At 31.4% G+C, this 16,826-nt stretch overlaps 3 protein-coding genes across 3 annotated transcripts; all 3 read left to right on the top strand.

Moving 5' to 3' along the window:
- Positions 1-418: 418 nt before the first annotated feature.
- Positions 419-2,142, top strand: LOC111677334 (triosephosphate isomerase). Its single transcript, XM_023438434.2, has 3 exons — positions 419-526; positions 666-1,235; positions 1,486-2,142. Exons 2-3 carry the CDS (start codon positions 699-701, stop codon positions 1,690-1,692), a joined length of 744 nt encoding a protein of 247 aa, XP_023294202.2. The 5' UTR covers positions 419-526; positions 666-698; the 3' UTR covers positions 1,693-2,142.
- Positions 2,143-4,355: 2,213 nt separating this feature from the next.
- On the top strand, positions 4,356-8,014 carry LOC111677325. Its single transcript, XM_023438421.2, has 8 exons — positions 4,356-4,729; positions 4,803-4,965; positions 5,036-5,306; positions 5,366-5,537; positions 5,697-5,796; positions 5,857-6,489; positions 6,624-7,664; positions 7,726-8,014. The coding sequence occupies exons 1-8, from the start codon at positions 4,453-4,455 to the stop codon at positions 7,868-7,870; spliced, it is 2,802 nt and encodes a 933-aa protein (XP_023294189.2). The 5' UTR covers positions 4,356-4,452; the 3' UTR covers positions 7,871-8,014.
- A 1,787-nt stretch (positions 8,015-9,801) lies between these two features.
- Positions 9,802-16,070, top strand: LOC111677324. Its single transcript, XM_046950247.1, has 8 exons — positions 9,802-10,290; positions 10,352-10,514; positions 10,580-10,832; positions 11,908-12,067; positions 12,212-12,335; positions 13,780-14,412; positions 14,557-15,759; positions 15,829-16,070. The coding sequence occupies exons 1-8, from the start codon at positions 9,906-9,908 to the stop codon at positions 15,950-15,952; spliced, it is 3,045 nt and encodes a 1,014-aa protein (XP_046806203.1). The 5' UTR covers positions 9,802-9,905; the 3' UTR covers positions 15,953-16,070.
- The last annotated feature ends 756 nt before the right edge of the window (positions 16,071-16,826 follow it).

The raw sequence follows: 16,826 nt of genomic DNA, 5'->3' as shown, positions 1-16,826 counted from the left end.
CTATCTAACTTATGGAATATATCAGATTCTTATTTTTCAAATTCCCATTTTTTATAAAATTTATATATAATTCGAACTATAATGTTATTATATTCTTGTTTGGGTTAAATAGGAAATATACAACTTGGCAGCACCTTTTTCGCTATTGTGAATTGTTTTAAAGAAAAACCTAACAGCTGTCGGTAGCATACAGTGTTGACTACTGTAAAGCGTACGTGACTGTTAATGAAAACTACAAACAAATGTAACAAAGTTATAAATAATAAGTACTTTTTTATGTTAAATGCTTAAATATTTAATTAATTATAATTTATTTATGTTACTTATCCATTTAACCTTACAATTTTATAAATATTATTTATTTAGTATGCCAAATACCGGCAAAACGCCAATCCTTATCATTAACATTAAATTGTTTTTATTAGCGAGTTAACAGTGCACTGTTAAGTTAAAACATATTTTGTACTTCTTAACTAACTACAAGGTCATACTAAGGTTATTCATAAAACGATTTTCATCGGAGAAGGTACTAAAAAGAAATTTGTTGTGAAAAAGAAAGTGAAAAAAGGATTTTTTCTTTTAATAGAAAAGACTAATTTTAAAACATTTTATAATAATTTATTCGTAAATTGTTTAAATATTTTAATATATTATTTTTTTTATAGAATTTACGTTGCAAGTGTAAGAAAACAAACAAAATGACTCGCAAATTCTGTGTTGGTGGTAACTGGAAGATGAACGGTGATAAGCAATCCATTGCTGAAATCGCCAAGACCTTGACCAGTGCCACTTTGGATGATAACACCGAAATCGTTTTGGGCTGCCCCTTCATCTATTTGTCATATGCCCGTGAATTGTTCCCTGCCAAGTTTAACATTTCTGCCCAGAATTGTTACAAGGTTCCCAAGGGTGCTTTCACCGGTGAAGTTTCACCCGCTATGTTGAAGGATGTTGGTGCCAACTGGGTTATCTTAGGCCACTCTGAACGCCGTCATGTCTTCGGTGAACCCGATGAATTGATTGCCGAGAAGGCTGCCCATGCTTTGGCTGAGGGCCTTAAAGTTATTGCCTGCATTGGCGAGACTTTGGAAGAACGTGAAGCTGGTAAAACTGAACAAGTTGTTGCCAGCCAAATGGCCGCTTATGCCAAGAAAGTTAAGGACTGGACCAACGTTGTTGTAGCCTACGAACCTGTCTGGGCTATTGGTACTGGCAAAACTGCCACTCCCCAACAGGTAAGGAATTTGTTAAGGAAACATTTTTAAGTAGAAACATTTTATAAATTTGCAGCAGTTAGTATGTATCTATATTTTAACTTTAGATTTTAAAGTTAGATTTTTTTTGCATCATGATGTAATAGTTGAAACAAATTTTAAAATATTCAAAAGATAACAGTTAAAGTTCAAATATTTTATTTATATCTAGAAAATGTATGTATTTGAAATACAATTTTAATTTCTCTTCCCCCCTTTATTTTCTTTTTAGGCTCAAGAAGTTCATGCTTACTTGCGCAAATGGTTGGCTGAAAACATCTCCAAGGAAGTTTCCGATTCTCTACGCATTCAATACGGTGGCTCTGTAACTGCCGCCAACTGCAAAGAATTGGCTTCTCAACCCGATATTGATGGTTTCTTGGTAGGCGGTGCCTCTTTGAAACCCGAATTCGTTGAAATCATCAATGCCAGAAAGTAAATTTAGTTTATACCGCGAGTGTTCGAACATCTAGAGAAGCAGCATTTTATACTGCCCATATACAAATTGTTTTCTTAACACAACGTTATGGTTATCAAACAAAATTATCATTATAAAAATTTTGCATTAAACATATACTCAAAAGATATATTGATGTTACAAAAAAAAAATCGTTTCAAATTTATAATGTTAAAATGTGTATTTTAGAAAGCAATTTAGTTTTTTTATTATTGCTAAATATTTGTTATTTATTTTTTTGGCTTAAAACATAAATTATTGTAATTTTTATTTTTTCAAACATAAAACAATCCAATATGTACCACCAAAAACCTGGAGAAGAACAAACAACTATGTTGTTTTTGAAACATTTTATAATTTAATGAAATACTTATTAATAAAATAAAAAATACATCCCTCTTTTTAGTTGTATAAAAAAACAATATTTTTTATATTTAATTAATACTTTTATTTGATAATGGTATAAGCAAAGGTCAGTTGAGCTCTTTTGCCAGTAATTTCTGTTTAAAGTTTCTGATATCGTCTTTTTTATGATGCGGCAAAAGGTGTTGTTGAGTAATTATTTGTATTGGTTTTGTGATAAGAAACTTTTTGATATTTATTTATTGTAATTTTTCTTTCAGAATCTTTTAAAAGATTATTTTCATTGCAATGAACTTTAAAACAATTGGCAGGTTTTGAATAATAGGAAAACATTACAATTGTTTTGTTGTTGCTCGAATGAACTTTTAAGTGTGTTGATAATTTAACATCTGTTCAGATTTCCGCATGCCAAAAAACAAGTTGATACTATAAACTTTGGGTTTTATTTTTGTTTTATATACACCCTTTTCACTTTTAGTTTTATTTCGTTCTAAGGTAACATTTAAATTACATATCGTCACCAAAAACTCAAACATTTTTAAAATTTTACAGGAGAACCAATAAACAATGGATTTTGATTTTTTGGTTAGTTAGGGTCGTTTTCGTTTCAGGTGGCGATATGTAAAGTTAAAATTACACTTGTCTATTCATTAACAATATAATTATCTTTAGCATTCCTATACCTTTATATGTTGCCCTATTACTTTTTCATGGGAAAGAATTTGGTTTTGATTTTTTGATAAAAGGAATATAAATTAAAATTTACTTTTAATAATCAATACTATCTGTTCATTAATAATTTTGAAAATAATCTAAAATTTTTGCCGTTGTTGTGTTGTTGTTGTAACAGCTCGACTGTGGCCGATAGTTCTTTCCTGGGGAAAAAACTTTCGTTGATACAGCTGTCGCTGGGTTGACAATCTTTGGCCGAGTATGACTCGGGTCGTTCCGGAGCGAAGATCTAATTGTCGTGGGAACGCCGTTTTTGCCGTTAAAAATAACGGTTTTAAAGTGTCCCATATATATATAATTTGAAAAATGTTTGAAAACTTTCTCTCTCTATATATAGAGAGTTTAATACAACTCTTTTAAATCTTTAAATTTATAGAAAAATTTGGAAAACTTTTTTATTTTAGGTTTAAAATATCTTCATTTGGCGCTTAAACTATCAAACAAAATTAACTGAATCTCAAAAACAACTTTCGAAGATTAATTTTAATTAAATTCCTAAACCTTGACCCTAAAGGATTATATTTATAAAAATAGTATAAATTTAGTATTAATTCAGGGCTGAGTTGGGTAACCCCTCTTGTGCATTGCCATTATTTTATAAGGATGGTCAAACTTGAGTTTGTTGCCAAGCTTTCGACAGAATTGCGTCCCACTCGCACCAATTGAATGTATTACTCCGTGTAACTGTTTCGAAGTTATGCGTTGTTTGCTTTCGTTTAACTCTTTAAGGTTATGTTAAATTAAACTGGTGGAGACCATATAATACTTTGGATTTATAATTTGTTCGGGTCTCCAACTTCCTAAAGGTCGATTGGGGACTCTCTCCGAACCAACGTGGGATAACCTGACAATTTGAGTTTTTAATGCTCGCTAACAAACTTTAAGGGCTAATCTTCAGGTGAAGGATTAGGAATTAAATAAATAAAATTGATCGAAAGTTGTTTTTGAATACGCAATCAGCTAATTTTGTTTGCTAGTTTAAGCGCCCAATGGAGGTGGTTTAAACTTGAGCGAGAAATGCAAAGGTGTAAACAGCTGATGCGAAAAATAATACAATTTTTATTAAAATAAACGTTAAAATGTTTGATTTACCGATTAGTATAAATAATGGGGATTTCACAATATATATTTTTGCTTTATATTTAACTTTTCATTAGTTTTTATATTACATTTGCAATTGTCTTCTTCTTTTTTATAAACATGCATTCTTTTGATAACAAATAGTGACTTTTTCTATTGTTTTGCAATGCAACACTGCTAAGTTTAATCTTGTACTCAAAAACATCAAAGGGGATTAACATCAGAATCAATTTATTTTAAGATTAACTAATCTGATTATTAATAGGCATTTGATTGCTAACTCAAAAACTCGCACTACTAAAAAGACCCGATTAAATTAAAAAATTGTGAAAAATTCAATTTAATACTTTTTTTGAAATATTCGTTTAGCTAAATTCAAAAAAAGAAAAAATATTTTTTTTTATAAAAATTTCAATTATCTAATTACAAATTTTACAAAATTTTTTCCTGGGATATTTTTAAAGTTATTAAAATTAGATTGCTATTCAAATTATTTCAATTTTTTTAATTCATTAAATTATATTTTTTTATAAATTTCAATATTTAAAATCAAGTTTTTTATTTGAAATGTTTACGACAAATAGTCCTGGCGGTTTAGGATTTATCTTTGACATTATAATTGTACACATAAATTTAACGAATATTGGCACTGAAGAAATCCCAAAATTAAGAGTCGATGTAAAATTCATTAAAGACTATATAAAAATAACATCAAGTCGCATCAATGTAGCGGAATTTAAAGCAGAACGTGGTTTGGAATTCAAAGAAAAACCCACAGTTTTAAAAGAGCAATTATTTAAACAACCTTTAGAATGTGAAGTGTTCTATGATGGACAGTCTGTGGGTGAGATTTTAAAAAAATATATCCTGTTTCGGCAAATAGGTTCGTCACTTTCTTTTCTTTATGTTTACTTTAGGAACGTGTAATTTTCTATGGCCTGCTAGTTTTATAAATTGTATTGCTGGAGATTGTGGCCGAGAACTGACGCATTGCGATGAGGCCGATATTAAGAAGAATAATGAAAAAGTAGGTCATATGGAAATATTTGTACGACTACAAATAAAGTGTAATGAGTTTGAGTAAGTTTTTATAGATAGATAGGCAATAGTATCAATATTAGAAATATTTTATGCTTAAACTAACCCTTAGCCTAAAAGAAACCCAAGAACCCAAAAAACATAATTTATGCAAACAAACTGATAATGTTATAAACGTTAATGATGTACTTTTTATGGTGGGTAATGATAGAGATGCCTCAATCGCTTGCACTGATACAGATGTAATCCCAGCCTCCGAAAGTGGATCATCTGCTAATGCTACTTGTTTAGATTTATCTAATTTTCGTAATATAAATGGTAAAACTTTACCAAATGCTGATATTTTAGATAATATGCATATGATGAACTGCTGCAGAGCAAAGGTAAAATTTTGTTATTTTCAAAATTAAAGGTACAGCTTCATCTTCATTATCTTTTAAAGAAATCTGTAAATCAATGTCAAGAAATTATTGATAGTTTAATGGAGAAAACAAAAGATTCTGAAAGCTGTCCAACTTGTTCGCAAAATAAGACAAAGGATCGAATAAGAAAATCACCTTGTAAATCTTTAGAATGTATATCTGATAGCAGATTTGCTTCTGGTAGTAGTTCAGGTAAACAATCTTGTAATAATTGTCGTCAACATACGTTATCCTCATGTCGTTACAATAAAAGAAATTAATTGAAATATGTAAATTTTTATATAAAAATTTTTAACTTAAAAGAAAATAAAGATATAACTCTTAATAAACTGCATTTTGTTTTCTTTTAAGATACCTATAATCCTTGTCAATGTATATCGGATGAATATGTTTCCGAGAGCAAAAGTATATTATGCAAAACGAAGGATTTAAATGAGAAACCAACAAAGAGGTAATCTTATAAATATTTAAGCACATAATATCATTCTCTAAGAATGTGCTTTATTTTCAGATATTGTCCCCTGTGTCATGAGAATGTTACGTGGTTACCGAAATTTGCCGCTTGTCCCAAGTGTGGTTTTAAGCCCATACCTTACAATATTGAAGAGCCTTATGATGATAAACTAACAGCGGATCAAATTCTTCAGGAATTTACCAACAATAAGACAACTGACCCGACCATAGATAAACCAAGTGAGGCCTCTTTAATAGCTGGTGCTGAAAAATTTCGTTGTACTTGTAAAGATGGTAAAATTTGTGCTCATTGCCGCATTAAAAAACTTTGTGAAGATATTTTTAAAACACCTGGAAATGCTGAAGATGACTGCGGTAAATGTGTATCTAAATCTTCGGGTTTGTATAATATCTGTAAGACCAGCAGTCCAGATTGTCGTCCATATTTAACAAAAGTTTTTCAAGAGTTAAAAGATCTTTACCATATAAAGAAAACAAAAAATGAGAATATTATTGATGATCATAAGGGAAATGTTAAGAGATCTGTGGATAAGATACAAGAAGCTAAACATATAAAGAAAATAGATGAGCCATCAAGTAGACCGAAAACTAATGAAGTAAATTTAGAGGCTGAACGTAAAAAGTTTTTGGTAAAAAATTTTCAACAACATGAGTCCTGCAAAGGCAAAAGGTAAGTGGAAAAGGACAATTTTTATATTGAAATTAGAAAAGTTGTATTTTATAAAAATATAAAGTTTTCTATAAAAAAAAGGATTAAGAAAAGCTTTCGAAACCGACAAAAATTAAGTGTGTATTTCATTTTAGTTTCGATTACAATAAACGACGTCAATATCCTGGCACTAAAATTGGACATAAAACCTGCTTAAACGGTTTTGCTGGAAGAAAAAATGTTCCTCATAACATGGGTTGGCTGTGGAATGCCGAAACTAATGGTTTACGTAGAGGATGGCGGCCAGGTGCCATAAGAAAACCTATTAAAACTTTAATGCAACATTTCCTTATCAACAACAATATGCAATTGTGCTGCGATTTGCCAGATAATGAAAATTGTGACAAAAACAAAGAAGAAGAAAAGGATTATACCAAAGAACCTACACTGCATATATGTAAAAAGAATGGTGATTTCTATATAACATTAAGACCTCTTAAAAATTATGAATCTTGTAATAATATGAAACCCATACAATTCAAAATCAGCAAAAATCCTTTATTGTTAAAGAAACGTGAACTTAAACAATATTTAAAAGAATTGGGTTTTGCCAAATGCATTTGTCACAAACCTATCTCAGGCTGTTGTTGTCGTAGTTTTTTGGAAAAAAAGAAACTGGAATATCAGTGTTGTAGGGAGTGTCTCAAAAGGCAAATACCGAATTGTGCAGATACTCTTATATTGTCAGATACTACAGATAGTGAAACTGAATTTGATTTTGGTGTAACTCCACCGGCTGGTATTTTGCAATCAAAAAAATGCTCAAAGAAAAGGAAAAAAGTTAGTTCTGCTACTCAGTATGAAGAAAATGATTGGAAAATAAAAGAAGATCAATCAAAACCTTTGGGTAAATATTTTAAATTACACAACTGCGCGGTAGGTCAACGATTTGGCAAAGCATTTGGACCTTATGGCAGTAAAGGATATAGACCAGGAGCAGTTCCCTCAAAGGGTATATATGGTCCTTGCGGTTTAATAACGGAAGGTGGCCAGCATGGCTTCGGTAAGGGCGTTAAAGGTGTAGCTCTTAAAGGGCCAGAAGCCTTTTTAGGACCTGATGGAAAATTTAGTATGGCTTTATATTTAGCAGCTAAAGCTGCAAATAAACCAACTGCCGAGGAGTTGGCTGAGAAAAAGTATGTGTTTTTCTTTTATTTTCTATTGTGTAAAATTTTAATTTATTTATTTAATTTATAGAAGACAAAAAATGACCCTATTGAGGGGGGCGCTACCGCCTTTGCTATGTAAGGTAGATAGACGGGGCAAACCAATTGATATTTGTGCTCCTTATATTCCAATAACATGCAGTACAATGTGTTTAAGTGATGATCGTATATGTTGAAATTTAATGAAAATGTTTTAAAATTTTACAGGAGATTGTATAAAAAAGTTAACTTTAAAAGTAATAATAATCTTAAAGAAACTCTAACTAAAGTTTCTTAAAAAGTCCTCATAATCTAGTGATTATTTAAACAACTCGAGTATAACCTTGGTATAACATTCACATTCTATTTGTACGTAAAAATATTTTTTAAGACCACAGTTATCTTAGGGATTTAAATCCTTTCGTCTAGAGCATAGACCAAATAATAGATCCGACTAGGATGTAAACTAGACTATAGACTATGCTGTAGAATATACTACAAACAATATTACAGACTAGGCTATATATTATGCTATATACAAGAATAGATATATCTGACCATATGGTAAAAATATTGGTATTAAATTAAAAAAATTTAAAAATTCTTCAATGCAAAACATTCATTATTGTATATACGAGAATTCCCAAATATTGCAAAATTTTACTTTTGAACTCTACAGTTTATGAGTTAAGAATTTCCGGTTTTAATAAAACTTCGTTTATATATATTTTTTTATTTGGACTAAAATACTCGAATATTTTGTTTAAAATGTTCAACAGTAAAGAATTAATACGTATTCTCTAAAATATTACAAAAATGATTTTCCCGAAATTTTTTATTGATTTAAGTTTTTACCATTTAACAGTCTTATCTATTGTCCATACATCTTAATGAGATCTCCTAAAAATTCTGAAATTTAACAAAGTTTCAAAAAAACTAAAATTGAAAATTTGAAACGGCTGTTAAAAAAATTAAACATTTTTAAACATAGCAGAGAACACCCAGCAAAAAAAGTGAGGAAAAAGAAGTAGAATTTTCACCACAAATAACATACTTGAAGTTCTTCCAATTTTGGTGCAAAACCTATGAATTTTACATTAGCGTGCCATTGGAGGGATGTTGTTAATTTTTGACAACTATGAACTACATCTAATCTTATTCATAGATGCAATAAAAATCCAATATTTGGATGTCAAAAATAGACCGAATTCGTTCAATGACATGCTTTTGTTAATTTTATTGGTTTTTCACCAAAGTCTGATGTACTTCGAATATGTTATTTGTAGTGACTTTTCTACATTTCTTTCCTCACTTTTAATTGGGTTTTCATTTGTAAGGAAATATTTGGTTTACAAAAGCGAAAAATATATACTAATCGCATTTTTAGATGTGATTAAGATGTCGTTTGTAAAGTATGACATTAATTATTTTTTGCTGGGCAATTTTGCATTATCTTATAAAAACTAAAAAACAAAAATGCTTCTTTAGAATATATCCAAAAAAGTAATTTCTTTTGTCACATTTCGAATTCATGTCCTGTGAGACACGTTAATGTTCTGGGGAATTTGCAATAACATTTAAAATTTTCAATGTGTTTTATATGTCTCCGAAATGCTTATTCTGTATACATTATAATTCCTTTACAAAAGTTGCAAAATTTATTACTAAATGGCAAAATTTTAGTAAAAATTGAAAAAAATCGATATTTTTCCCTTATAAATTCACTTAGAAACTTCAGAGACTTTGCAGCACCTAATAACGTTATCCTATCAGCCTTATTTTTTTATCAACCCAAAGAACAATTCTAGAGGGGGCGGCTTGTCGTACGATATCTCTTTTTCTCCTTCATACCAGCTTGAGTCACTCTAATATACATACAAGACTATAGACTCGACAGTCTTAAGCATAGAATAGATATATCTGAACATATGGTAAAAATATGGACATTTATGGAAAGAATTTCTTTGAAATCGTTGATCTCATTGATATCCTATAACTATGATATCCCTTAATACCATTTTAAATATTTATTTAACAATCTAGAACACTGAACATCATCTAGAATATATTTCATTTCAATTGTCATAAAATATTAAAATTTTAATATTTTTTTTGTAAATTCCTCAAAACAAATTATTACATTTCTTAAATTTTCAATAATTTCACCGATATTCAAAAACTTTTTCAAATTAGCAAACCAAAATTAAAGATTTAAAGAAATTTATATAAAAAATGGCTACAAATGATAAATCTGTCCCAGTTGCAGAAAAAATAATACATCCAGATTGCGAAAAGGGTCGCACTAAAGGACCAGTCGTTACTGATGCAAATACGGTTAAAAATACAGCAGATACAAATAAGGATGGTAGAGGATTTTTATTTGACATCATTGTAGTGAGATTGGATATACCGAACATGACCATAAGCGATACCAGTAAATTATTAGTAGATGTAACTTTTAATGGCAATAATATCTCTATCACATCAAGCCGTATAAATGTTTTGGATTTTAAAGCACAGCGCAGTTTTGAATTTGATGCCAATCCAATGGATTTGAAGTCAGATTTAAGCAAAAATCCTTTAAGATTTAAAGTAATGGATGGAACAATGGTTATAGGTTGCGTAAATTATGTATAAAAATTGAAGCAAAATTATTTATTGTGCTTTTTTTTAATTAGGTTATGGTAGTTTGGAGTGGCCGGAGAAATTTTTATCCGGCTTAGATGAATGTGCTGGCGAAATGACATATACATTTGAAACTGAACTTCAAGAATGTGATGGTACCAAAACTGGGACCATACAAGTAATACTACGTCTTCAGCCGAAATGTAAAGAATATGTGTAAGTAATTTGACATAATATTAAAAATATACATATTACCATAGAATATATAACATTTTATTTAGGGAAGATTCTTCTCCTGAGGCCAAATGTCGCAATGCAAATAAGGAAATTGATCCCAATGATATTTTGTTTGTAGTGGGCGAAGAAAATAATCCTTGTTGTTGTTCTCAAGTTGGTATTATACCGGCATCGGATTCTGAACACGAGCTTGTACCAAAATGTTTAGATTTGTCTAATTTCCGATCGGTAAATAGTCAAAATGTTGCGAATACGGATATTTTGTCTTCCCTGGATCCGGCTTGTCAAAAACTTAAGGTAAAATTTTAAACAAGTACAAATTAATAACAAATATTCTGTTATAAACAAGTAATTTGTGTATTTCGATATTTTGGAGGCAAAAATCTATAAAAATCATGAATCTGTTGTGTGTAACTTTTCTATCTAAATGTTGAAACATCCCATTTTTAGATATAAACAAAATAATCTACAGAAAAATGTTTATTAAAAAATTCTATCTAGAACTCTGTTATATCAAAATATTCCAAAGATAAATATAACTCATCTATATCATTAAAATTCCAAAAGAAGTCGTGATAAATGTGTGTCATACAATGGCTTAATAGCTTAAAAAATAACTTAAACTAAACAATTTTAATCACAGGGCTCTGCGTTTAGGTCCAAGTAAAAAAAATCGGCTTCTATTAGATTATTCTATAAATTCATTGGGCAAAGTAAATTAGGGTGGGCTGGATAGTTGAATATGTGGTAGGTATCATTGGAGACGACACGGTCTATGAATGTCAAAGCTACTGTATACAATATAAGGAATCCTATATATCGGGCAATGGCTGTGATAAGTAGCAACAACAATTATGGACATAGAGATGTGGTTTGACTTTTTGGAATTGTAGATTCGTGCATAAGTCATTCAACGTTGTATTCTTTCTGAATTTGTAATTCTTTTCTGGACATGAATAGTATTCAATTAAATAAATAATTTTAAGATAAGGATTTTTGTCCTAATGTGAATATTTGGTAAGGTAGATCAAAGGATAAAAAGGTCCTTTTTGATGTTTTTAGGATTTTTATCATATGAAAGGTTCTTGGCATATCAGAAATTTTTGTTTTGCCCTAATGTACATATATTCAATAGACACTATTTCTCATTTTCATCAAAATGAGATTTTAATGGAAAAAAATTCAGTAAACAATTCCAGACCTGATATATACATTTCAAAGGAAAACTTTTGTTTTTAGCAATTTTATCGCATTTTGAAATGTCTCGGTCTAAAAAATGTTAATTATTTTAATGCAAAACTCTAATATTGTTTCCAATTTTATTATTTTTTAAATCGAGCTTGACACAAAATATTTCATTTCTTTTTGTCAGGAACTAACAAATAATTATCAGAAACTTGTTGATGCGGTAATGACTAAAGGTAAGGGGGAATATATTGATAATCGGAAGCGAAATAGAGGAAAAGGTGATACACTCAACACACTCCCTTCTGACTGCTGCTTGAAGGTTAACGTTCTTCCCTCGAGTTCAGGTACAAATTATGGTCGTTTAGACAACGTCAGCAATCTCAGTTTCAGTCTATAAAAATTCGATACGATGGAGATAGCTGACTTTGTTTCCATACTCTTTTAATATTCTACATATTAATTATAACAATTTCAAATTTATTTTACAGATTCTTACAGAATGCCTTTATTATGTCCATCAGATAACAGAGATTTTACTACAAAGAATATAAGACAAATGGCCCACAAAGATCCGCCACCGGATTTAGTGGAGAATGAACCGGAATCTTTAAGGTAAGCAATCGACTGATGTTAATGTGTTTTTTCGTTAAATATATCATTATATACAGACTGTCGAGAGTTTTAACGTGAGCACCTGCCGTGTCGGCCTTATCCCACGTTTTTTTTTTCATCCACAGGGTAGACTTGAGAACGGTCTACCATCGCCCCTTTGTCTTCAATGAAGACTCAGGTGGCAATTTTTGCACATTGGCTATGACCGGTCCATGCGCAAGTACTTTGCTGGAGTACTCGAGCTATCTAATCTCTTGCCGAAGTAGTCAAGTTGAAAGACAACCACACTACTATGGCTCTGTTGATTCGGCAACAGCACCTAGAGACGTAACCGGTGGACCGAAGCACGATCCATCAATAAGCCGTAGATATTGTTCTTACTCACAGTGACACGCTGTGGCAAGTCTGATATAACAGTGTAAACTCTGAACATATCTGGACAAGGAAGGAAAATTAATCGGTATCACTTGTATATGATACCTTTCATCCATCATCATTCAACCCAGCACACATCTCATTTATTCGACACATTCATAGAGAAAAACATACGACACACTCATTTAGATATACGGGTGGATGAGGCCCACATACCTCTACATTCACTCCGTATCATATACAATTGACTCCAACCCATTTCCAACGCACAGTCACTCCTCTGTGGGGTATCTGTTGATTTTCGGCAACAGCACCGAACTTATCCCAAAATATTGACTATTATCATGCTTTTAACCGCCACTTACTCTTCCCGCGAATTTTGGTTTAAACCACAGCCACTACGTGGATCCCGAAGGAACCTCAACCAACTGACCAGCCAGTAGTACCAGATTATGCGGTGCTCTGGTCTGACCTCTGCCAATCTATGCAAGGACTAAGCCAAACAGTAGACTGAAATAACCAATTTTTCAGTCCCGGTCAGACTGGAGGTATTGGGCACATCTTTATACCCCGGGATTGCAATAACACCAAGGCGGAGGTCTCGCCAAGGTAACATGCCCCCGGGGGAAGTATCATATCGCATTAGAATCACTCAAATGCTAAATTGCTGTATAAACACTGTCCATAATAAACCCAACTCTTTATAAAATATCTTCTTCCGCTATTTATTTATATTAAATTTTCTAACTTTACAAGATTTCCGAAATAAAGCTCTCTAAAACTCTACAAAAAATTTTGATCATATTATTATTTTAAAGTTCAATTCAGAAAACATAAATATGTAATTCCGTTATTGTACTTAATATTGTGAGGATTATAGCTGGTTCACACTGGGAAACTTTTTTAGATAAACTTTTGATTTTTGTGTGTGAGAGAAATAGAAAGAAATATCAACCATCTCTTTCTCTCACACACAAAATCAAAAGTTGCTCTACAAAAGTTTCCCAGTGTGAACCAGGTCTTAGTAAATAGTTGCTCAAATTGCCTACATTTCACCTTTACCTTCCAGACGCTGTCCGCTTTGTAAAGAAAATATGACATTTTTGCCAAAATTAGCTGCATGTCCAAATTGTTGCTACAAACCTGAACCCTATTTCGAAGAGAAACCCTACAATGATACACAAACTGCTGATCAAATACTAAATGAATTTCAAGATAAATTACATAACAACGAAGATCCATCAAGTAGTGATACAAATTTAAATGGACAACAAAAATGTCGGTGTTCCTGTAAATATGGGGCTAATAAACCATGTGCCCATTGTCGTATACGTAAACTTTGTGAACATATTTTTCAACCAGCTCCACCAATGACAAACAACGATGGGGTAGTCGAAGTAAAATCTTCTGAACTTTATTGTGCCAGCAGTGATAATCGGCCATTTTTGACAAGAATATTTTCGGAATTAAAAGATATTTACGAACTTGAAGATGTGCGAAAGAAAGAATTTGTACCGGATGAACGTTGTGAAAGGGAGCTGAATAAAGAGAAAAAACAATCGAAGTTGAAAAACGAAAAGAAAGAGGAGGTTAAGAATAATAATAATGAAGTGGAAAAGGAAATTAGTAAGCCCCAAAAATGCAAAAAACGAAAGAAACGTTCGTTAAAACCGGCTTCGGAATTGGCTGTTAAAAGTAGATTGTAAGTATAACATAACATTTAGATAATTCTCGATTAGATGGAATCTGAATAAGCTCTACGTAAAAAATTCAGAACTAAACCAAAAATACAGTGATTTTGTTAAACTTGATAAAGCTAAGATTTTGAATTTAATTTTCTTTCGAGATATGACTATCAATTAGTTCGACCAAATTTTACTACACAAATTCCGCATAAAACGTGTATTAATGGTTTTGCCGGGCGTAAAAATGTTCCCTCTAACATGGGCTGGCTTTGGAATATACAAAAACGTGGCAAATGGAAACCAGGTGCAATTAGCAAACCCATTAAAGAATTAATGAGATATTTTCTGAAGGATTTTCCCGCCGATACTTTACTCGTTTCCCAATACTCCTACCGCAAAACGTCTAAATCGAAAAATACCAAAGTGCCTTCCGATAATCCCCAATTGGTACAAAAACCCACTTTATATATTCACAAAAAGAATGGTGAATACATTATCACCATGAGGCCTCTTAAACCCCTAGAAATTTTAAAAGATTCAGCAGACCCTTATGAAAATATGAAACCTATACAATTTCGTATAGTTAAAAATCCCCAACTAGAGGCAATACGAAATCTAAAGAAGTGTTTAAAAGAAATGGGTTTTAAAAAGTGTACTTGCCATAGACCTATTATGTATTGTTATTGTAGGAGTTTTTTGGAAAAAAAGAAATTAGAATATCAGTGTAATAAGGAATGTAGTGTACGACAACTGGAGTCATGTTGTGATACATTAGTTCTTTCGGATACTAGCGAAAGTGAAGCAGAATTTGATTTTGGTGTAACACCACCGGTGGGTGTGATAAAACCTGAGAAATTAAAAAAAGTTAATTTGATAAACGTGGGTACTCAATATACGGAATTAGATTGGAATCCAGAACCCCTATTTCCCCAGCCACCAAATAAATATATGCAAATGTATCAATGTGCGGTGGGAGAACGTAAAGCACCCAGTGATGTTGGAGTTGGTGGAAAGGAAGGTGACAAATCTGCTACAGCTGGAGCACTACGTGGTGGTGTTTGTGCCAAGGGAGGAGGAGGAGGAGTTCTAAGAGCCGGAGGTAAAACTGTGAGGGGCACTTCGTTCGGTGGTAAAACAGTGGCTGGTAAAGCTATGGGAAACTCAGCTGTTGGTTTTAAAGGAGCTGGTGATGGTTTAGCCGTCGGAAAAGTTGCTAACAAGGGAGGACCTGTTGGCGCTGCAACTACTGGTAAATCTGGCATTCTGGGTGATACTGCTAATGCTCCAAAGAGAAAAGTTGATATGTTAAAATATTCTATGAGAGCTGTTAGAAGTATAACGAAAGCCGACCTAGCCGCTAGAAGGTACATTCATCAAAATACTTTAATATTTCCTTAAACTGTTTGATAGATGATTTATGTTTAACATTTTAGAAAAGAAAGAATGAATTTATTAAAAGGTGCTAATCCTCCTCTATTATGCATGGTGGATAGACTTGGTAAACCAATAAATCCCTGTGATCCTTGTTTTTCATGTGGCGATAATCATATATGTTAAATGTTTCTATTGAACATTTTCCAATAAAAAAATTTCTATTTAAAGCATGATAATGTCAGCTAAATATTTACCTACATATAAGTATGTATTTTAATACAATAAAATAATTTAAATTATACATACGTCAAATTAAGTATTTAAATTTTTAACATCTTTATTGTGTTTATTTTTAGACATTTTGCAAATTACTTAATTAGAGTGAATGTTTAAGTGTAATTTTGTGTGCGAAATCTAGGAGAGAGTGTTAAAGACATTTGCAAATAATTTCTTCTTATTTAAAACAATCTCTTTTTAAACAAATTTTGAATCAGTAGACCATAAATATTAGGAAGTTGTTGTCAAAAGTTTAATATTACAGTACAAAAATATTTTTAAGAGTTTTCGTAGCTTATTGTAGCTACAGGATAACATACCCTGAAAACAAGAATACATTGGATTCAAAGGTTAGGTCACTTAACATAGGCATGGTTAGGTTGATAGAAAGATGCTCAGTAAAATATTTTCAAATTTTGGTAATGAGTATTGTAGGTAATGTAGTTATTTCATACATTACTTGGTAATGAGTTGCCGTTATCAATAACATAAATTAATTGTTTTGAATCGAATTTGTCTATAAGGAATTAGTTATTATTTCTAACCGTAGTCGATTTGGGAAATTTTTTCAATAAATGTTGATATTTACATTTGTGTGGAAACCATTCCAGATAGAATTATAAAATTACTTTTTAATGGGCATTGAGTAAGAAAATACACTAGCAAACATAAAAAATAACTATAAAACTAGTTTTTAATCCAGAAAAGTCGGGAAATGAGATTTGTAACCAGTTATTTTTTGGACATCGTCGAACAAAAATAAGTAGTTATTCACCCAAAA

This window comes from Lucilia cuprina, chromosome 4, assembly GCF_022045245.1.
Source record: "Lucilia cuprina isolate Lc7/37 chromosome 4, ASM2204524v1, whole genome shotgun sequence".
NCBI lineage: Eukaryota > Metazoa > Arthropoda > Insecta > Diptera > Calliphoridae > Lucilia > Lucilia cuprina.
Note: the sequence above shows the minus strand (reverse complement) of the source record. Positions and strands in the feature narration are given on the sequence as shown.

What these genes read in the sequence shown, in the direction of transcription:
- LOC111677334 (XM_023438434.2), top strand. Translation starts at nt 699, where the DNA reads ATGACTCGCAAATTCTGTGTTGGTGGTAACTGGAAGATGAACGGTGAT. An exon ending in AAACTGCCACTCCCCAACAG is followed by an intron (nt 1,236 to 1,485) that starts GTAAGGAATTTG and finishes TTTTCTTTTTAG; the next exon opens with GCTCAAGAAGTTCATGCTTA.
- LOC111677325 (XM_023438421.2), top strand. Translation starts at nt 4,453, where the DNA reads ATGTTTACGACAAATAGTCCTGGCGGTTTAGGATTTATCTTTGACATT. An exon ending in AATGAGAAACCAACAAAGAG is followed by an intron (nt 5,797 to 5,856) that starts GTAATCTTATAA and finishes CTTTATTTTCAG; the next exon opens with ATATTGTCCCCTGTGTCATG. An exon ending in GAGGAGTTGGCTGAGAAAAA is followed by an intron (nt 7,665 to 7,725) that starts GTATGTGTTTTT and finishes TTTAATTTATAG; the next exon opens with AAGACAAAAAATGACCCTAT.
- LOC111677324 (XM_046950247.1), top strand. Translation starts at nt 9,906, where the DNA reads ATGGCTACAAATGATAAATCTGTCCCAGTTGCAGAAAAAATAATACAT. An exon ending in CGGCTTGTCAAAAACTTAAG is followed by an intron (nt 10,833 to 11,907) that starts GTAAAATTTTAA and finishes TCTTTTTGTCAG; the next exon opens with GAACTAACAAATAATTATCA. An exon ending in AATGAACCGGAATCTTTAAG is followed by an intron (nt 12,336 to 13,779) that starts GTAAGCAATCGA and finishes TTTACCTTCCAG; the next exon opens with ACGCTGTCCGCTTTGTAAAG.